The sequence below is a fragment of the Camelus bactrianus genome, chromosome 6, assembly GCF_048773025.1.
Source record: "Camelus bactrianus isolate YW-2024 breed Bactrian camel chromosome 6, ASM4877302v1, whole genome shotgun sequence".
In the NCBI taxonomy this organism is placed as follows: Eukaryota; Metazoa; Chordata; class Mammalia; order Artiodactyla; family Camelidae; genus Camelus; species Camelus bactrianus.
In genome coordinates, this window is record NC_133544.1 from 86,474,918 (window position 1) to 86,497,930 (window position 23,013).

At 43.4% G+C, this 23,013-nt stretch overlaps 1 protein-coding gene across 1 annotated transcript in view; it reads right to left on the bottom strand.

Annotated features, from left to right (window-relative positions):
• MYO1E (myosin IE) overlaps positions 1 to 23,013 on the bottom strand; it is a 190,495-nt gene that overhangs the window by 102,334 nt on the left and 65,148 nt on the right. The window contains exons 2-4 of the mRNA XM_074366210.1: positions 12,005 to 12,148; positions 4,277 to 4,366; positions 1,238 to 1,332 (exon numbers count right to left, since the gene is read on the bottom strand). Of these exons, the coding sequence (XP_074222311.1) occupies positions 1,238 to 1,332; positions 4,277 to 4,366; positions 12,005 to 12,148 (329 nt within the window). The remainder of the gene's footprint in view (positions 1 to 1,237; positions 1,333 to 4,276; positions 4,367 to 12,004; positions 12,149 to 23,013) is intronic.

Here is a 23,013-nt window from a genome sequence, read left to right on the forward strand (position 1 = left end):
GAGGACAGTGCAATGTCATGGTGCATAATTATCTAATCCCAGACTGCAGAAAACTGCACAGGAGAGACCTTTTTCTTTAACAAATCAATGCCAAGAAAACAAAAAGAGTAAGAGAGAGTTGTTAACAATTAAAAGACTTGAGACACAACCAAGTACCTTGTTTGGAACCTAAATAAAAATAAATCAACTATGAAAAACAATTTATAAGACAGTCATGGAATTGAAACTGGTAATATTAGATGACATTGAAAGAATTGTTCATTTTTTCAGGTGTGATAAGAATGATCATCTAAAGGTACATACTAAGTGAGGGACAAATGAAATGATTGCCTACCTAGGATTTGTCTCAAATAACCAAGTGGGGGCAGGAGAGGAGGAAGGTAAAGCAGGACTGGCTGCATAGTCATCATTGTGCAAGCTGGATGACAGATACACAGGGGCGTATTATCCCACTCTTTCTAATTTTGTGTATTTTTGTAAATACCCATAATAAAAAATTTTCAAGAACGAAAATTAAAGAAAAAAATTTAGAACTAAAAAACATGAACACAAATATGACAACGTGTTAACACCTGTCATGCTCTAAATGACAGGACCACGGATGCTTCTATTTTCAGTATGTTTGGAAAGGCTCATAACAGTAAACAAAACTGGAAAAGCCCTTAGGGCCAGCAAAGACTCAGAGCTGGGTCAGGTTGAAGCAATTTAGAAATGCAGCTACAGACACCTCGTGCTGGTGCTGACCAGTAATGCTCTCAGAAAATTAAAAGCAAATGACAAGAAAAACAAAGTAATTCAAACTTGAACTATCAAATTATTAAGGAAACAGAAGGACCTAGAGAAAAAGACTCCAGCTGACAAAATAATGACACATGCTTATTATTCTTATAATATAAAGGATTTCTGATTCAACAAAGCCACAATACAATCAAGTTTCTCCTTGGGGGATGTTTTATGATTTTAGTTCCGGGACTGATAATGATCAGAGTTAGATTTATGTGCCCTAAAACTTTAATGTTTTAAGGGACAGGGGTATAAAAAGCAACCTCGTGGAAGCTCAAAGCTTTTATAATTTGGAGTTATAAAATAAACCAAGGCCAAGCTAGCAGCCTGCTTGTTACTCAGATACATTAACCAGCCTCTGAAATGAGCGGCTATGGCCAAAGCTTTGCTCCTTGACGAGATCCTAACCACAGCGTGGTCCAGCGTGCCCTGGACCTCAGGCTCTTTTCCATACCTGATGATGACACACTGGTTCTCTCTGTCAATTATCATGTTTCTGTACATATTATCTGCAAGAGCATAGATATGTGGTGGGTTTTCATACTGCGCCTAGAAAAGCAAAACAAAACAAAAACAAAAACACGATCAGATAGAGCAACACACTGAATTTCTTTTCTTGGCCTTGGAAATGAGTCCAACACGATATAATTCCATATATCTTAAGGTTACATAATACAAGAATCATAAACTTGTCAAGGTCATCAGAAGGTAAACACAACACAATCAAAATGGAGTTTGGAAGGACTTTTCTGTAGGCATACGTGTGATTCAGCCTTCAGACATGATCCATGTCTTCGGATCCTCCAACACCACACCCTGACAACCCCAGCACGCCTCTGCAGACCACATTCCATTTCTAAACGTTTCTGAGGACATTTGGGCAACAGTTCTTAAGAGAGGCCTACTAAAAACCTGGATCTGAGGATCTGACTTAGACTAATTCTAAATTTCTCTGAATTTTTTTTTTCCTAAGAGGCAAGTTGGAGATTTGGGGACCCTAGAGGAAATTAAGTGAGACAATATGAATAAGGAGAAACCTGTAACATTTTCCATAAGGCAGGAGGTGTGGTTCCTTACAGGAGGGATAAACAGGTTTGACCAGTTTGTTCCCTCTCAGTGGAAAAACAAAAATCCTACCACACCAAGATATTGGATTTGCACTTGAGTCTCACAGGATACCTTAGCTACGCGTAAATATAAATTTGGCAATAAATGCACTGTGTCCGGATAACATCTGCCCTGTTTTCTTCAATTTCTTGCCACCACTTTTACCAGCCTCTCAAAAATTACTAAAAAGAAAAACACTTCAAATGGGGCAAAGCTGGAGAAAGAACATTCCTTAAATGTAAGACTGTCTAACACAGAAGAGGGAAAAAGAAAGCCAGACCCCGAGCGAGAAGACATTCAGACTGTCCTTCCCTGCTCTGGCCCCCATCTCTATGTGGAGATGGCAATGTCTAGGGTCCGCATCCCACAAGGTAACCGAGATGATGGCGGGAGAGCAATTTGAAAAGGCAGAGAAAGATGCACACGTGAAGCAGCGCTGACTTGGTCCAGCTCTGAGCCTCATTTTGCAACAACTTACGACAGAGTAAGAGGCCTGGCCCAGAAACTACCACTCGACTCCGGCAAATCAGAGTCGAGTAATGGGGTGGGGTGGGGGGGGTGGGGGGGGTGCTTCAATGCCTGCATTCACGTTAAGCAGTCAAGTAGCCAGTGGGCCTGGTTGTCCATACGTGAGCAGAAGGCTCAGAAGGGAAACTGCCCAGTGAGGGTCTAGTCTATTCCCGGGACAGATGGACTGAATAATTCCATACAGAGATCAAAATAATATGTCATCCTTGCCTTCACCTCGTGGTCAGAAGGGGAAGGATGCACGGATGGGACCTCAGGATACAGTCTTAGATGGGCCTCTTCCAGCCCAGCATTGCTTATACAGGATTATCTTTAATCCCTCTTTGAAAACAGAGAAATTGAGGATTGCAAGAAATAAAAGATGAAAAATGGAAGCAAATGGAGTGGAGAGAAAGCTGTGGGCAGCACAGGGAAAGGTGTGGACAAGTTATTGTTCGATAAGGCTTCAAAGCCGCTCAGCTAGTTACAGTCGACCTTTGCATGCCACTCTTTATTTTTCAAATTGTTTTCCCATCTATGGGCTCAACGTACTTCTCAGCTACCAATGAGAATTATAGGGTAAACATTTCCTTTACCTGATTCTTCCCTTGTCTGAAACCTCTGAAACTCATTGAGATCTCACCTCAACTCCCAGCTCCAACACTCAGTGGATCCGAGAACATTACCTCTTTGAGCCCCAGTTTGCTTATCTGTGAAATGGGGATGGACAGTAACACACAGCCAGCACCCAGGGCTGCTTTATTACCTTTGCAAGTGTAACACAGTACCTGGCACTAAGTGAACACCAATTTTACAACATTCGGTTTCCATTAGCAGTTAAAAATAAATATATTTTCCAAGATTCTAGGGCATTTCTTTAAAGAGAACTCTTCAAAAGAGGAAAGGTCGAAAGGGGATTTATGCAGCAACGCTGTTTTGGAGAACTGGAAGGAAACAACACGAACGCACAGCACTTCCACCCACCCCGCCTTGGCTGTCACTGAGGACGCCAAGCCAGCTCCGTGCCTGCTGCCCCGGGGCCCTGCTGATCAGGGCACCGGGGCCGGGCCCAGCCTCGGCTGACAGTGTTCCCCTTGTGCTGGGCTCCCATAAAGGCAGCATTATCAAAGGTCTTTCGCGTGGCAGCCTCCTTCGGCTCCAGCTACCAGCACCATTCATCTGGCAACAATGGGGTGGGCTCTTGCTCTGGGTAAATTGCCTTCCACTTCAACTGATGAATTCGTGTGGGCTCCCTTTTGTTTGTCTTCCAGGGGTCAGCATTAATGCACGCTCTTGATTTTCTGCTGCAAAGGAAAGAGGGAAGGAAAAAGATGCAGAGCTGGGGAGGTCTGGGGAAGCGATGAGCCATGAAGTGAAATACATTAATTAGGATTACAGGCTTTTTGTTTTTTTTTAAATCACACCACTGAAATGGCTACAGGGCTGGCTCTGAATAGGGTCACATTAATAAATGAAGTAATAAAAGACCCCTTTTTCATGTTCCAGTCATAGCCACAGCTTACATGATTTGGAGAGAGTGGTTCCTGTTGCCCTATTTCTTTCTTTTCACTGATGACTGAATTTTCAGTCCTTAGAATTTTGTGAAGTACATGGAAGGAGGAAGACGCCTGAAGCTGGAAGTCCTACATCCTGTTTAACTAATGTTGTATATGGCCTCCCGATGTTAACAGTCCCATGCCTTTTTCAGCTGTACTCTAAAGAGCAGCACATCGTTAAAAATCAGTGTCACCTCCTTGAGCTTCCCCAATAAATAATTCATAATAAGAAAATGCAAACGCATTGCCAACGTCAAGAAAAACTACCCATGCATCATAAAAGCCCCCGAACACCACAGGAATTTATGTGGCATGGCACTTACCGCTCCTTGGTACATTTCAATTTCCTTTTCCCCAAAATATGGCATCTGCTTGAAAGGGTTGACCGAGATTAATACAGATCCTATATATGTCTGAATTCAAACCCAGTTAAGGTCTATCGTTAATCTTCATAGCTACACAGTTTTTTTAAATTAAGTAACCAAATGCTATCCAGAATTCATAACGGCTGTCCCCACGAAAAGCCCACGTGCTTGTTCTCTAAAAGATTACAAATGAAGGCAAAAGCAATCACCTTAGCCCAGGTTTTGTTCTCCTCCAGGAGGAGTCATGAACTTAGTTACCAAGGTGCTACTAAAAGAAATCATTATTTTAAATGAATCGAAGCACACACAGTGAAGACTGGTGACATGAACGGGCTAGGAAAAGACAAAACAAAACCAATGACCAAGGAGTGAAAAAGAGCAGTTATAATTCCTGTTCTCAAATGCTACTTTTATCTTGGGGCTTTCACATCTCTTAGGTATACTAAAAACAAATTCATTTACGTGTTTAACAAATAGAGGGATATAATAAGATGAACTGAACAGTCCTGCTCTTTAGAAGCTATGGGGAACTGAGCTGTACCGTCTAAGTCGTATTCAGAGCAGAAAATTACAAAACCACAGAGACCAGGTTTAGGGGAAGAAGGTGTTACTTCTGCGTGGGGATTCCAGGAAGGCCCCTCAGAAGGGAACATGTTACATATGTCCAAATAAATTAAGTGTTATTATATAAAATATTTCCATTTATCATTCAACTATCAACTACTTTGAATTGGGTGTCTACGACACACCAGGCATTGTTCCAGATGCCGGGGACATACAGCAGTGAACAAAAGAGACAGAACAGATCAAACTCCCTGCCCTCGTGGAGTTAAAGAAAATCATTTAAAAAATAATAATAATACAGTAAAAAATAAGAAAAAAAGGGCAAGTAACAATAGCAGAAAAAAAACACACACACAGACTCTTTAATCACTGATTTTAAAATGTTTAGACCCAGGACACATTTCACAGAACTAGAACAAATCATAATAAAATTTATATGGAACTACAAAAGACCTAGAATTGCCAAAACATTACTGAAGAAAAAGAAAGAGGCTTGAGGAATAACTCTCCCAGACTTCAGACAATACTACAGAGCTACAGTCATCAAAACAGCATGGTATTGGTACAAAATGTTTAGAAATTCTGCAGTTGGAAGTGTAAAGCATGGAGACTTCCTCCCCTGTGGGGACATTTTTATATTTATATATTTGGACCTGAGCATCGCACAGAGCAGCACAGGGAATCTGGTCAGACTGCCTAACTCTACACCCCCGGTTCTACACTGACCTTGGGCAAGTCACATCTCTAAGCTATGAGTGATGGAGGATGAGGCAAAAAGGACCTACTTGATAGGCATGCTATGAGAATTAAATGAAATAAACAGTACACAGTGCTTAGCACATTGTCTGGTATGTAGTAGATGCAATTTCCTTTATTCATACACTTCAGGATGCACACCTTGTCCCGAATTCACATCTCTGAGATGCAGTGTTGGTAATGTTACTGAACACAAATGAATCAAGTATGGAATGGATCATAAAATACTTAGAAATTAATATTTATACATGAACGTGACAATGGGAAATGATTTGGTTGCAATTTTGCTTGCTTTTTCACCAAACAGAAAGATCTCCAGACTTGAAAAGGGTTGAACATGAAACAGTGGTAGAGAAGATGGGGCCCGTTTTCATAGCACACTCAGATGCACCCAGCGCTGGTCTGGGAGCAGTCCCTGGCACTAAGAGAAATTCAGATGAAGCAGTGAATCATCACTGAAAATCACTACAGAGTCGTGGGAGAAGGGCCAAGAGCAAATGTAGTCCCAAGTGCCAGAGTCAGATGAGGTCAACGACAGATTGGTGGTCTTCTTTTTTTTGAGGTAAAACTTAGAACAGATAAATCTGTTAGAATTATCCAGCAGGCAAGAAGTGTCCATGGTGTTATCGCCAAGACTCAGTATGTGTTGATGATAAAAACAAACACTGATGGAACACATACATGTATACACGGCACTAATCGCACAAGCTCCTAATGACAACCTTGTCACTATTTTAATCCTATTTTACTAGGAGGAAACTGAGGCACAGAGAAATTCTAAAACTTGGTCATGTCACAAGTTAGTAAGTGGCAGAGCTGTGATTCAAACCCGGGCAGTCTGCATCCAGAGTGCATACTCTTAACCAACAAGCTATCCTGTCTTTCTACAGCCAGCAAGTACTGCTGTTGTTAATATTATTATTATTGGTAGAATCACCCGTTAGAGCAAATAAAATACAGAATACCTAGTTCAATATGAACTTCAAATACATAAGGAATAACCTTATAAGTATATATGTGCCAAATATTGTTCAGGACATACTTACACTAAAAAAATTATTTGTTATTTATCAGAAATTCAAACCTGACCAGACGTCCTGTATTTTATCTGGCCATCCTAAATTGGCAGTGCGAGGATCCGATGCAGGGTGGAAGGGGGTTTGAGTAGAGTTTTACAGTCTCTTGCAACTTAGATTCTGTGATTCTTTGAGTACTCAAAACTCCATCTTCCTTTGTTGATTTTTTTTTTTTTAAGTATCCTTTCCACAAGGAGGGGACCAAATCAACACTAAATGAATGAGGTCTGGCCCTCATTCTGATTCTCATGTTAAACAAACATAGTGATTCCTATGGTAAGCTCAATGTTCAAGAAATAGAGGGCACTGCTATGACCATCCCCATCTCAGAAGAGGAGGATGTCTATATCTACATCTGTCTCCCCACAGAAAAACAATCGTGGGCAAATAGACTCTTTTCCATGGAGGGCGGTGCTCCTCCCCCAGCGCCACAGGGAATGCTGTGACTGCCACCTGTCCGAGACAAATCGATTGCTGTGTTCAGAGCATAAAGAGGTGCTGGGGGACCCGGACCAAAGCAACCCCCTACCTACCTTGGTTACCCAATACATAAATCTGGACTAGGGTGCCTAACAGCTCCTAGAGGAACCAACATTCTTTTTTACCATTAATAATCTGCTCTGTGAAGAGATATCTTGTAGTCTTGATTTTCACTAGGTAGTCTACATAAATTCTGGTAAGGAGACACTCAAAGAAAAAACCTTTTTTGGAATATTCCAGGCTAACCCTGAATCAATGACTCAGATTAGAAGTGGGATCTCAGGAGGGGTCTCAATGGCACTGTGATCTGGGAGGACACCTGAAAAATAAAGTTTGGTTTGAAATGGATAATGCAGCACCTATCTATGCTCAGTAGCTGTAAAATTACCTAAATCAGAAGAACTGAGACAAGAGAACTGGATTTGGAATTTAAAGGAAAACACATATTTTTCCCACCTGCCTGGGTCTGCAGACACCTCAGCTACCTCCGTGAGAGCACAGGCCATCCCCTGGGTTGGGCCACTTCCCCAGGTAACTCAAATACCCACTCCCACTCCCTGCTGCATAATTCAGGTGTGCCTTTGGGAAAGGCTGTTCCCATCATTGTCTCTAGCCACGTAACCTTTGGCTGGTGCGAAGGTGTGGTCCAAGGTTAATTTTCAAATTGTATGGAGATACACAAGGCTATGGTTTGGAAAAAAGAAAGGAAGAAAGGAAGGAAGGAAGGAAGGAAGGAAGGAAGAGAAGTAAAAATAAACTAAATTCCATCTTATTAAATAGAATGTGTGAGACAGAAGGGGCCCAACAGATCTTGAATTGATTGGTTCCCAAATGCCTTTGTCTGTGGACCCATGAGCTTTTACTGATCTGCAGCAATAAGGACCAAAAGAGAAATAGTGCCCTGAATTTTTCATAAAACCCAGTTTATTCAATACAAAGGACCATCCTTTATTTTTAGATGATTCCCTTCCCACTATGAGAGTTAAAATTCTTTCTTTTATGAAATGTGATGGTACTGCAGCTTGTGTAAATTTGCTTTTAATGGTTATATTAGGCAAAGTTAAGGGTTTAACTTTTTTTTTTTTTTTTAACATTTTAATGGCCAGGAAATTCCCCCAAATCACCTACACTGAAGTAGCTGACCTCCCTGGATTTATCACTGAGGTGCAGCAGGGAGGCAGGTGACTTGCATGAAGTTACATGTGTGGAGAATGATCTAGCTGGAATTTGAGCCCCTGGCTCCAGCCCCTGGACACAAGTCCATTCCACCACAGGAGCCACCCCCCACCCTCCTCTGCCCCCCAACATTAACTGACTGCCGAGGGCCAAACTTCACTTGGAACAACGGCGCTGCCTTGAGTTCCAATTATGCCTGGAGTTTTGGTTGTTCTGGCATAAAGGTCTCAACTCCTAATTCAAGGGCTGAAAATGCCAAGCACACTTGAGTGTGGTCTTTGAGTAAAACCAAGTTTGGAGAAAGTTAGATCAAATGAGTGTGGTGTGCCTCGTACAGGAACTATTTTTGTCAGCCAAGTGGCTATAAATGACGTCTCGCCAAGCAGAGAGTGAATAAATACTGCAAGGTTTCCCTCCTGTATTTTAGAACGTAATTGTAGGAAGTGCAGCGGCATTCAGGAAAAACAGACAGGAAATGAAACCTTCCTGGCCTTGGGATAATAGCTGAAAAAGTGGTTTTTTATGGGTTAACAATGCTAGCATTTTCTAAGTGGATTTTTTTTTCCTAACATGGAACAAAGAAAGTCAGCCTGAATGCATTAACAATTGTTCCAAATACTGACCTTCAGTACAAGACAATGTGCTGTTATTAGATGTAGTACAGGCAAAATGAGCAATTCTATAACTTAATGTAAAATCGAATCCCTTCTTAACTATTAAGCTTAGGAGAAAGAGAACCTCATTTAAAATAATGCACTCTATCATAGTAATATTCCTTTAGCACTGAACTGATAAAGGAGGCTTGTATCACTTATCAGAACAAAAGATTTGCAGTTAGATCCTTGGTATTATTTCATAAACACCCAACAGATGCTGCTCTGTGCTATTGCCGGAAAGCACACTGATGCCGAGTTTCCCATACGCTGCGTGGGCAGAGATTGCTAAAACACGAGGTCTATTAGTGGTCAACTAACTCATTTTCCTGGTAGAACACACGACTAGTCAGTCATTGATTCAAAGACATGAATTCAAAGGCTGGGAATCAGCCCCCTCTATGTGAGTCACTTTAAAATTCTGCTGGCTGAATATAAAAAGCAAGTCTTCCGAGGCAACAAATCTTGAATGAACACTTAATACAATGCACCAGGCCAAAAATTATGCAGGAAACTAAGAAATAAACAATGCAAGGTGATGCCATGTTTTAGCTAAAATTAACAAGAAAGCACATATATGCATCCGTATGTCTATATGTGGTTAAACTGAAAAATATACAACAAGAGGTTAAAAACAAACCTTCTGTGGTGGGATTCCAGGGGTTTTAGTGTTCTCCTTGCTGGTTGATTGCATTTTGTAAATCATGTTAAATGAACATGTATTGCTTTAAAGTGGTTTTTAAACTCTGCTTTTTAAGAGATATGTAAGATACAGTCCCTGTTCTTAGGAGTTTTCTGGTGTCTTAGGGATAAACATTCTATATGGGAACAGTCAGTCTGTCTGGGTTGACGATGGACTGACTGCTGACAACCACTGATGTTTGTTTTTTCTTACCCAGCTGATCAAAAACCATGCCCTTGTAAATAATATAATAAGCTGAGCCCACGTTCTAAAAACATTCCAATAAATAGCGTGTCCAACTACATTCATTGGAAATAACCCTTTTATGAACTTGTCAATAAACCAATCCTCCACTTAAAATGATTTCTATGGTAAAATGCATTTGAATGTCCAATAAGCAACTTTATAACTGAATTTCTGGAACGTAACTCACAAATACGGGAGGAACTTATACACTTGCCTAAGTGTGTTATAATGATAACCAATGCTTACTGCTGGATTCATCACTTCATTTAACCCTCCAACAGCCTCACATGGGAGATTTTATCATCACTCCCATTTAACAGGTGAGGAAATCAAGGGACACAGATCACGAAACTTGTGTTAAGGTCACCCAGCTCCTGCAGAGTAAGGTTCAAGGCGAGGCCGTTCAGATCTATAACCTGCACCAGCTTTGTCCAGCCCATCATCTGCCAGCTTCCATGTGCCATGGGTCTTGCACACAAAAGTGATGAAAACGTTTTAATGATGGCAAGCCCAGACAGATACAGTGAGCCTATTTCAATTTCTGGACCAGATAAAATGAAAACTGACAACTACTTCCATACAATGAAAGAAAGCTCTGCATAGGTATCAAGGAATCAGCGACATTTTTTGGTAAAGGGTCAGAATAATTATTTTAGGCTTTGCAGATCGTATGGACTGTTGCAAGTACTCAACTCCACCACTGTAGCACGAAAGCGACCACAGACAATAAAGTAAACCCACAAGCACTGCTGTGTTCCTCCAATAAAATCCTGCGGTGGGCAGGATTGTGTCAGCAGGTGCTGGGCTCCCACACCTGATCAAGATGCCATTACAATGTGGCCAATAAATCCAAATATACCCATTAATGCCAAGAAAGCAGGGGGTTAGGGATTTAACTACCCAGATAGTTGGTAAAAATTTCCTATGGTAAATAGGAAACAGCACAATATTGGTTAGAAGCATCCAAGTGCCTTGGAATAATGCTAATTTGTATAAAGACCTGGTGGGTTGAACTACCTCCTCACCAGTGATGAGCCAGGCAGCCATTGCAAAAGTATTGCTGAACAGGCATGGGTGCCTTTACCTAATAATCAAAGGAGTGGTGTAAATAGTAAACAGAAGCTATAGATGTGAAAACTACACCTCCCCAAGGTTTGGGGGTTAAACTCTAAAATGTACGTTACAACAGTTGCAAAGACTCCACTTTTAAAGATCATCAATGACACCACATATTCAGAAGTCACCAAGAGCATCGTGGCTAAACTTTCTGGTACTACTATACAGATTTTTTTTCACAGATCCTTGCTTATCTATGATCAACTCTACAATAATTCTACTAAAAGATCTTTACATGGTAGCACCAAACATAACTCCTCAATCTGGTAGGAACCTAGGCAAATATCACAGTTCTCTGTTTATAATGAAGTCAACACACATTTGAATCAAATTTCCATTCTGAATTTCTCAAAGGCCTACCAAAAAAAAAAAAAAGACAAAATTTGGCAATCTAACATTGAAACATAAAGATCAACTCAAAAACGGCGGGCATTGTCAATAGTTGGTCTTCACTTCTGATGTTGCCTTCAATAAATAGAAGAATGCAGAAAAACTGGCAAAATGGCATATTTTTTGCACGCAGCGATCTCTTTTAAACCTTTTAGGTCTGGACTTAACCGTCTCTGCTTTGCAATTAGGGAGCCACCGCCGACAATTCTGCAGACCTGGACTTTCTCTAGGAAGAGTACCCGTTTGAGATGCCACGTATACGGTTAAAGCACATCAAAGGTATAGTGCCACCGACTGAAGGAGAGGAATACTGTCTGCATCGTGATTTTGTGAAATGCCAAGAAAAAAATCTAGTACCATCCTTGCCCTCCCCACAGCCTAAACCAAGGGACACAAAGTACAAAATGACATTCTCAAACAGTAACAATGATGTGAGCACATAGTGTCAGTTCAGAATTTCAGATGGATCTTATGCTAGGAATTAAGCCATTTTACCATGGACATGTCATCTCACTTAGAACTGTCCAAAGAAACCAATAAAGGATACAAAAATGTAGTCGTCCATGTATCTCTTCTTTAGATTCTCCACAATGGCGTTCTCTGTGATCTTGGAGAGCAGGACCATGTCATCCACGCCACTCTGCTTGACATTGTGACTCTGCCAGTGGTACCGGTAGGCACCTTTGCTTCCCTGTGAACGTGAAACACAATTATTAGGATGGTTTCTTTTGAGGGGAAAAAAAAATGTGACTAAGTTCCCAAATATCCCTTACATCAAATGAGAAGGAGCGTTGCTATCAACAGACCTGGATTCAGATTTCACCTTTGCCACCTACAGACCACGTGAAGTGGGGGAAAGTTATCTAAGTGCATTGAGTCACTTAAGCTTCCTCTTTTCTCATCTGTAAAATGGGAGAAATAAGACCCACTTCACAGAGTTGCTGTAAGGATTAAATAAAATAACATGAAAGCACCCAACAGTATCTAGGGTATAGCGTAATAAACGATCAACGGGCTCGGATAATTCCTTCCACCTTATTGTTCGGTAGAATTTACAAGTAAAATAAGCAATGAAACAGAAACGGTCTAAACCTGTTTTGCAAATTATACGATGGAACTCAGAAGCTAAAGGGTATGTATCACACAACGGCTCAGTCATGTTGTCACAATTCCTCAGGCCAGCTGAATTGCTTTCCCTCCATAAACTTATCACTGACCGTGTAATATAGGCCTTTCACATTCAAAAGATAAGTTACAGTTTGATGGCCAATCCCTGCTGTATTAACAAAGAAATGGACAGGGTGGCCTACACACAATCGCAGAACATGCTACGGACAGGAGGGCCTCATCTGGCCCCACGGCCTCCTTGGGTAAGTGGAGTTGTGGCCTTCATCTCCTTGCTGAAGTTACAACTTAAGACCAGAGGTAGCCTCTGAGCACCCCTGTGGGCCGGAGAGCTTGCCATCACGTGGCGTCTCTGCAGTGGAATCCCCCATGTATTCAGCTATGTGCTAAGCCCCAGGGTTAGGGGCAGATGAGAGCGCTGTAGTGGCGGCACTTGGGAAGCTCATGGTCTGTTGAAGGACCTAGATACCCAAATGATTCACGATTTGTGCATCAGCAACAGTCAGTATGTAAACACATGTAAAATGGGTGTTCCGGGAGGGGGCAGAAACTCCTCTGTCCTGGGAGGCAGAAGTAACTTCCCGGAGAAGGTGACATTTGAAATGGATCTAAAAGATTTTGAATCTGCCAGACAAGACTAGGCAAGGAAGGGTATTTATTATAATCTACATTTACAGGGCTAAAAAAAAAAGCCAATACATATGAAATAACGACAAACAATGCATGGCAAGGTATCAGACTGTCCCTTCCCTTCAGACCCTTTGTGCATCCAGTGTCACACGCTGGGCAAGTGTGGTGAGCACTGAACTAAGCAAGACTCGGCTCCTGCCTCCTTCTCAGGAGATCACTTTTGGGGGGAGTTTGGAAAAAAGGAGAAAAAAATTCTGAATAAGCATATCTAGAAAGGCCACCTGCTCAAACGTCAAAACTAAGAATGAGAAAAGGTAATGGGCCCTTTGAGAGAAAGGGGAGGTGGAAGGAAACAAGATAAACATTTTAAATTTCATTTTGAAAAATTATTTAATGCTGCAGGCAGTAAGGGTCCTTTAATATCAGCAAATTCTAAGAGGCTCTGGGAAAATCCCTTATTAAAAACCAGCCAAGGAAGGGGCCACCATAGGAAAAGTGCCATGTGTCCACACTCCAGAAGAGGGTTCTGGAAAGCTTGCCACCCATGAGTGCTGCCTTGCAGAGGGAAACGGTTTATATGATATATTTGACTTTCTCAGAACCACATGCGGCATCAGTTCTACAAAATTACCTCAAACCTCACCACTCCTCCTTCCTCTTGGGGCAAAACAGAAAGAGAGAAAAGCACTGGCCACAGCATGACTCACTGGATCTCAATCGACTCGATTTCCAACCAGGGAAAGATTCCTGGAGCCTCCTCCCCTCCTCCACCCTCCCTCCTTTTCCAGCTTGAATATTCTTTCTATGCAAATTACTCTGGATGCAAAACTAAGGTCCTAGAGCAACTAACCAGTAGATGTGTTTGTTTACTTGTTTGTTTATTTGCTTTTAACCCCAATAAGTATCCATCTACTTAAGAGGCCAAAAATGTTATTTTCTCTTTAAAAACGTAAGCACGGTTGAACAAAACCAAAGGACCATTAAGAAGCTGTTATTTAACGTCTGCAAAGTACAAGAAGTGGAGGAGCTGTGTGTCACAGTGTGTTTGTTTGTACTGGTCCCCAGAAATGCCTTCTCTAGGTAACCCAAGTAGGTCTTGGTGTCCAATCCAACCTTTTCTTCTCTCAATCCAGAGTGATGAGTTACTGCTTGCCCCATCTCAGAGGTAATGTCCTCTTTCTATTGGCAGTTACCCACCCCCCTCACCCACCCCAGTAAAACAGGGCTCCTTGTGAAGTTCATTGATTCTCATGGTCTCAAATATCCCTCTGCACTAAAGAGTCCCATCCCTGGGTGGGTCTCCAGACTTCTATCTGCAAGAAGATAAAGGACCAATAGTATGATTGACAGTTACTGTAAGTAAGGCAATGAACCATTTGATTGGAGGCAGTCACTCCTTCTGCTATTCCAAACAACCCTACGAGAGAGGGGTTAACATGCCCAGACGACATGCAAGGAAACAGATGTTCCAAACAGGAAGCAGCAAAGGCAAGACATGAACAAAAGTCTATGATTATAAACTCAACCAAACACCATGGTTTCTTCACACTGTCTCCCTAGTGACCTACTGGGTATTTCCACCTGGTAAGTTTAAATGGCAACAGAATGACAGACCGTTTCCAATACCAAATTTGTCATTAAAAAGACAAACAGTTGGCTGCATCCACAGATTCAACCCACCATGGACTGCAGCTAAGGAGGGTCAACAGTAGGATGCCATTTTATAGAACAGACTTGAGCATCCAGGGATTTTGGTATCCGTGGTGGTCCTGGAAACAATCCCCGGCAGACACGGAGGGAGGACCGTACATCTTTGATAATGACCACCTTCTCTTAGCATCAAACACTAAAAAAACACTGGAGCTATTTTTCACTTGACATATTTTGTATATCCAGCTGGTCACCAACCTCTCTCTCTCCCACACTTTACCCCAGGCAATTATAGTTATATATGTGAACTCACTCAATCTTCACAATCATCCCCATACTGTATATTATCATCTCCTTCCGCTGATTTTTTAAAGTAAATTGCCCAAGGTCTTGTAGCTTGTCTTTATTAACCCCCATACTTACTATGCCTTTCACCAATTCAGTTGAGGTAAAGGGAAGGAGTGAAGGTAGGGGTAAGGCTGGGAACAATTTGAGCCTTTGGGGGAAGGCTGACCCACCCAGGGTGCCGAGGACAAGGGCAGAACCCACTGACAGCTAAATGAATGAAAGCTGGGCTGGCCCGGGCAGTGCCAGCACAGGTGAGAGCTGGATCAGGGAAGCTGGAAACCAAATACGAACGCACAGGCTCTCATCCCAGCCCAGGGAAGCTTAAAAGTCCCCCACAGTGAAAAAGAAGAGCTGCTCTGTTTTTCTAGAGGGGACCACAGTGTTTGATCATAGCGTGACTTGCCCAGAGGCCTTCCTTGGAACACAGCCACTGACGGGCAGTAAGTGGGGAGCAGCATGGGAAAGCGTTATTCTTCTAGGACAGTAGGCTGAGCAATGTTTCCGGGACAAATGACTCTGACCCTTTTGTTTCTTCCTTCCACCCCCGACTGGGAAGGTAGGGGCAGGACGGGCCGCCACGCGTGCTGGGAGGAGAAACAGAGGGACGGGGACCTCCCCGTCCGTGCGGAGGCGGGCCACTGTCCTCAGAGGGCAAAGGTCCAGTTTACCAGGTTATCACCTCAACAAGACTCAGCTTCCTTCTCTTCTGTGGACTTTGTGGGTGGGTACGTTCCTTTTGTTTTTCCACTAAAAATGGTAACGTTTGCAACAAGTAGGGGCACTCAGCAAGGTATTTCATTTCCCAGCAGGTCTTGATGACTGAAGCACAGCTGGACAAAGGACGGCACGCAGCGGCTGATGGTCAGGTAAGAGATGCTAATTATGCCCACAACAATGATGATAATGAAGAAGATACTCTCAGCCCTGAAAGGGATTACAAATTACAAGGGAGATAATTCCCACGGTGTAAGGATTGAGCACAGCCTTTCTTGGATCCACGTTGACTTTCTAATGACGATTCAGTTGATTAAAAAGCACGGATTTACACGCAGGTTCTAGAAAGTGAGGTACGCCCACGCCCACACCCACCTAATGGTCCGGTGTGTGCCTCACGTTGAAGAGGCGGCACCCGGACACAGGAGTCCCTGCTGCGGAGGAAGAACCTGGACCGATTTAAAAGGCAGATGTCCTGAATGGGCGTGGGTTTACCAGGTGGGGACTGAGCAAAGGTGAGTCAGCGCACAAAGGCTGGCTCTGTTCTCCCCTGAAAGCCAACCTGTGCTCCCCGAGGAGGCCCCAGGGCGGCCCTGCCCACGCAGCCCGGCTCCGCAGTCACTCTCACCAGTGTCTCCGAGCCTTTTTCTTCTTTGGTTCATCCAGGAGAAAGGAGGAGACAACACGCTGGGTAACCGGAGTCCTTCAAACGCCCTTCAGACACCCAGAAAAGGGAGGCCATCAAAGTGCTGTGTAAACACGAGAGACTGTTGGGCAGGGCCTGGGGGAGGGGTGACCAGAAATGCCCTCAGCCTCTTCTAGATTTCTCTAGGGAACGGTGGAGGCAGGAATCAAAACTTCAGTCACACAGACCAACATATAAACCATTAACTAAACAGGAGTAAAATTCACACCCTCTTTCCTCCAGCAATTGTTGTTGTCTTGTTTTGGGAGGGGAAGTAATTGGGTTTTTAGTTACTTATTTTTAGTGGAAGTACGGGGGATTGAGCCCAGGACATTGTGTATGCTGGGCACACACTCTGCCACTGAGCTACACCCTCCCCACTCCATCAATTTTAATTCTAGGACTTTATCTCAAGACCTACCAAGTGTGCCAAGATGTAGGTACAAGGTTGTTCACTGTAGCACAATCTAATGGGGGAAAACTGGGCACACGGTTTACGACTGATTAGAACATAGCCCACTCTGCAAAAAGGAGGGTCTACGCTGTCATTAAAAGGAATCCACTTGTGCTGACGTGGAAAGATCTTCCAGATCCACGGCTTCGGGAACATAGCAATTGATTTGTGGATTAAATCTTGAATGATCGCATTTGTCTCAGTTTTTAAAAAGACATGTTTTAATTGGCTTTTTTTTTTTGAAAGATTCACAAGGTTCCATTGGGGAGAAAGCCTGGACTCTAGGGAGAAGGATGACTTCTACTTTCTCCTTTTTTTTTTTTTTTGATTGAAGTATAGTCAGTTACAATGTGTCCATTTCTGGTGTACAGCACAATGTTTCAGTCATACACAAACATATATTTATTTCATATTCTTTTTCTTTATAGGTTACTGCAAGATATTGAACATAATTCCCTGAAGACGCACCTTTCTTCACACTGAACATTCTGAAATTAGGATGTGTCTGTCTTATCATCCATGCTGTGTCACAGCGTACCTGACAACGAGTAGCACCTTGGGCTTAATGAATTAAGACACAGAACACTTACGAGAGGCCAGGCCCTGTCCTACGCACTTTACAAATGTAAGTCATTGTTTAATATCATCAAAGATATTATGAAGATTTCAGTTATTCTGGAAGCAGCATGCTGTGCGTTACTATCACCTCAGGAGTTGTACAGAGGTTTCGCTGGTGGGGCTGATGATTGCCCAGTTCTAGAGGCTGTGCTGTGATCATTTCTGTACCTGCTGCCCTCGCCCCCTTCCCAAACAGCATGAGAGTGAGTGTCCTGGCCGACAAGCAGCTCACAGCAAGCTGCCCACAGCAGAACACAACTCGGCAGAGCAAGGGAATTTCCTCTTCAATTTGTGAAGGCATGTTCAATGTGCATCTCCTTCCATCGGAAAGTTCCTTCAGTATTAAGACCACTGAAGCCGGAGGGTGCCCCCACCTCTACCACCACCACGGCCCAGGGGGGATGTGTCCACCCCAGGGGATTACAATGAACTCTGGCCTTTATTCACATACACTCTACTCCAGTGTCTCCTAAACCTCATTTTCAACTACTTTTACAACTTCCCTTCACCCAAGTTCTGCCAGACCTATCTTCAAATTTTTGCATAAACTGTCCTTTTTAATTTGACTAACTCCTGAACAACCATCTCCATAAAACCACCAGTTTTATTTCTTCAGTGTGTTAAAATGATAATGAAGAGATATGATTTAAAATACACAACATGGAGCTGTACATATCGACCTCACCATCCACCGTGGTGCCCTGTCCAATGTGGGGACCCTCTGCCACTCTCTCCTGGGCCGGTTCCCACCAATTTCAAGTCTAGCCACTAGGAATTTAAATGACTTCTATTTCCCAGAAGTATTTTTCTCTACTGTCAAAAATCTCACAAGGCAAGACCAGATTCCCCTTCAGATAGCAGTTGTGAGGCCATGGTTATGTTTTCACAAGTAGAAACTGCTCTCTATTCGTGTCCCAAATCCCCGCACTTCTCATCAGGGGTCCCAAGAGCCCTCCTCCAGTCCTGTCGCCTCAGAAAACCCTCCCAGCCACACGTGGGACATTGAATGAGTCCCCCGGGAGAGGGCTTGCCTTGAGGCTGTCCAGGAAATTCTCCCTCAAGCATCTGCAATTTATTCTCCCTGGGGAAGCACTTCCTACGAGACTCATCGACACTGCTCCGTCCTTTTCCCTCTGAATCTCTAGGAAATCTGGGGTAGTGGCTCTCTCCCCTGCGGCACACAACAGCTAATTCTCATTACATACCAGCAGCGTTCTGAACATTTATACAAGATAATTCATTTAATCCTCACCAGTTTACCAGGCAGGCCCAGAGAAGTTGAGTGACATGCCCACCCCCAGCAGCTGGGCTTCAAACCCAGGCCAACGGGCTCTCAACTCTTTGCACCTAACGGTTATACCTACTGCCTCCTGTAAGGAGGTCAGTGCTGGAAACAGCAAGAATTATAAAGTTAACAGTCACTGCTTTATCGCATGTTGACTACTTGCCGCGTATCAACTTCTTTTATCTGCCCAGCAGCACAAAGCAGATACTTGTATTTACTGGGACGTGGGGTACCTTGTGCAAAGTCCAGCACAGAGGAGCCCACAGAGCGAGCAGTCTGGCTCTACATGGCCTTGGGCTCACGTCTGCCCCCTGGGGACACGTCCCCAGCAGGCGGGGCAATGCCGGGCACATGGTCATGCCCAATGAGTAGCAGTCGGGCTGATGAATTCCGGGCAATTTGGCTCATCTTAGAACAAGGTGTATCTCACTGTGGCAGCTGTCTGTGGGGGAAATGGGGGTCCTGTATCCAGAGTCTGCCCCAAGGAAGAAAGAAGTTTCTAAAGCTGTCTATTGCCCCCAGTCCAGGAGATCAACGGGAAAAGATGTTCTCCTCTTTTCTCCTCTTAATTGTCCACCAGCATCCAGGTAAGGAAAACAGTCTAATTTTAACCACAGGGTGAAGACATTTCAAGCTCCTGAACAAAATGAATCAAATGGTTGAAATTCCTTTATATGACAAGTGCTCATTTTACTTCTGTTTCCATCTATAATTTAATCAAAGAAATGAAGACGAGTCACGCTGATTGATGTCAGTGTCTGTCTTTTCAGCTGCAGTTCTGCTGGCCGGACACCATGTCAGGCACTGATCGATCCCTTCAGGGACCTCCCAGTCGTCACCTGTGCTTTCGAGCATAAAGGTTGGAGAATACGATCTAGTAATCTAGTAACTGATTAGAATCAGCAGATTTGGATTCAAGTATGGGCCCTACCTCTGTGACCTTGGGCAAGGTCCACTTCATGTAATTTTACGCTTCACAATTAAGGCAGTCTATTAATACACATGTAAATGGGATTTAGGTTTTGCATCACTACTGACGGGACTTTATTCATAGACTCATAAATCAAGAAAACAAAATCCTATCAGACTACACGTCCTGATCTTTGGTTTGAAAATTACAGCCCCTGAAGCAATGTCCGCTGCTCAGTAAATTTCTTGATTTGAAGTAAGAAGCCAAGGTAACGATACGGGCAGACCAGGCAGAAATACCAGCACTGCTAACTCTGATTCATATTATTAACTGAAATGGAAGTAACAACAGGGAGGTCATTGAGCAATTCTGCTTAAAAGGAACAATTACTCTGTAGCATGGAATAAATTCTAATTTAAACAATATTTTGAGGAAAAAGAAAAATATGTAAAGACTTGGACTGCAGCAGAGTTGATGTCAATCTGAGTAAAAGCAGCCTTCCAGGATGTACTGTCCTTCACAGCATCTTTCTATACTGATTGCAAAATATGCATTATTTATGTCATGCAAAATGGCGGAGGTACGACAACACAAGATAATCAACTCGTTTGATGTATTTTTTTTCCAAACATAATTTAATATTTCTGAAAAATGAACTTTGGGCATATCTGCACAAGAAAACTCAGGATGTGTTTCAGGATGTGCTGGGTGGGGAGAAGGGTCTGGAATGTGATTGGGGTGTCTCGGGGTATGGGCAGCCCTTGTCACAGATTAGCCATGGGGGTACTGAGTCCAGGATAAAAGCCACGCTCAGGGGTGGAGGGCACCCCACAAGCAGCAAGGTCAGAAGTAAGAAATGCCTTCCACACCGTCTCCTGCTGTTGGTGAGGGCACATCTGGACCTCTGCTTGCTTGATCTGGCCTGATCTACAGCACACAGACGCCACGCTCTTCTAGGGGCAAAATGGAGCCAAAAGGTCTAACAGCTTTTAGACCAGACATGTTTACTAGATCCAGAGAGATCTGGGGAGGCAGAGAGGCTTGCTCACAGGGCGACAGAGAGGAGGGTTCTGTGGGCACATCTCAGGGAGAGATGACACCAGAGCACCCCCAATGGGCACTGCGGATCGGTGTCACAAGGGTCCTGAAGGCCCAGGGCAGCTCCAGCTGTGAAGATCAACACCGGGCCCACTTCTCATCCCTCTCATGGCCCAGTGGAGGACACAGGACCCAGCTTGTCATGTCTTCTCATGATGCATACATATCTTGGACTTCAGGAACGGAACAAAAAAAAAAAAAAAGAGGTTGGGCTACAGGAAGTTAGAAGTGGGTGGAGAGAATCACGTATCTGCACGTTAATTCAATTAAAAGCCCTAGGGCAGACAGGAAAGCAGGCCTGTCCCGTTATCAGCTTATCTCTCAGAAGCCACACCTGCACCGCAGAAGGCCAGGCCAGCACGGAGGTGCGCGGTCGGAGATGGGCTTGGGTGGGGACGGGCGTGGGCACCTGCACAGCAAGGAGCAAAGACCATAAGTCTTGTATTTCTGTTTCCTGTGCCTACGGGATTTCCAAGGGGCTCTTACCAACTACCTGCGGTGCACCCACCCTCCTCAGTTCAAAAAGCAAGTTCTAGGGGTGCATTTACAAAGACAAAAAGAAAAACCAATTTGGGAGATCAGCGCGGCTTCACTGTGAATTTACCCGAGACCCTCGTCACTGTGTTCTTCCAGGGTTGACAGAGGCCACCAATAAGTAGACTTGGACATCCACTGACCAATGTAAATCCTTACCAAAGTTCAACTGCAAGCAAATCCAGATTTTTTAAAATACAAAAATTGTACAGGAAGGTAAAGAGAGGTTAGGCAGAGGGAGAGAGCAGCCCCTTCTCTCTGAGTGCAAGGGGTTCTCAACAGCTGTCTTAGTACTACAACTGAAAAGACTCTTAAGGAAGCTAAATGGTTCAAGGGCATTTAGTAAAAATGGCATTGCAAGGATTCCAATCTCTACACCTCAGTTTCTTTTTCTGTAAAATGGGGATGAAAGCAGTATCTACCACTCAGGGCTTTTGAGGGTGTTACATAAGATCAGGCATGGAGAGTTCCTGTTACACTGTCTGGCCCACTCTAAGTGCTAAGCAAAGTTGTTGTTAATAATAATAAGTGAACTGGGAACACTGATAGCCAGAAATAGTGCTCTGATTGCGTATCTGATGTTTCAAGAAAGAATACTGTCATCTCATCTGGCTAAGGTAACAGCAGAGACAGGATGCAATAAAAAAAAAAAATACGGGCCTCAAAGTTTCACAATGCCCCAGTGATGCGTCATCACATAACACGTAAGATATCTGAACCCAGGATTCTCTGAGAACAGGGATCCACTGCGGCAGAGTAGAAGAAAGACAGTCACTGCAGAGAAGACACATAGGGAACTTAACAGGCTGAGCAAAAAGGAAAGCTGTGACGAAGCAGAGTGAGGACCACGAGTCACAGACGGATGCCTTACAGGCAAAAAAGCAAAGGTGTTTAAACAATCCACAAAGGACGAGGGGTAAGGAAGGGGCACAATACTTCCATATTTACATTCAGAATCCTAAAAGTTTATAGCTGGAGAGGGCCTTCGCCTGTTCGCCCACCAGCCCAAAGCTCTTACTGCACAGGTGAGGGATCTGAGGCCCAGAGAGCTAATGTGTCCATGGTTTCAGCCCCTTAGCAGCAGAACCAGGACTAAAACTCAGGTTTTCCAGCTCCCAGTCCAGCACCGTGCAGCCCCTCCCAAGCAAACCTGTACACAGCAAAGGTTTGGATCATCCACAGAAATTCTGAGAACAATCAAAGGAGTCTAGGCATTTAAATATTTAAAATTTCTCAAATAATAAACATGATCATTTGTGAACCGTGACCTTCCAGCAGTCAGACTGCATCAGGGCACTGGTGTCCATCCAAATAGTAAATATTTGAAGAGCTTAATTTCTTCTTAGTTTTTAATATTAAAGTAAATGTGAACAGAAGTTTTAATATCTGCTTTCCAGTGGGTTATCCTCCACACAAAGGTGCACAGACTCCACACTTGGGGGACCACTTTCCTAGAACCCCTTACCTTCCACCCAAGATACAGCCCTCTGTTTGTAGGGGAAAAA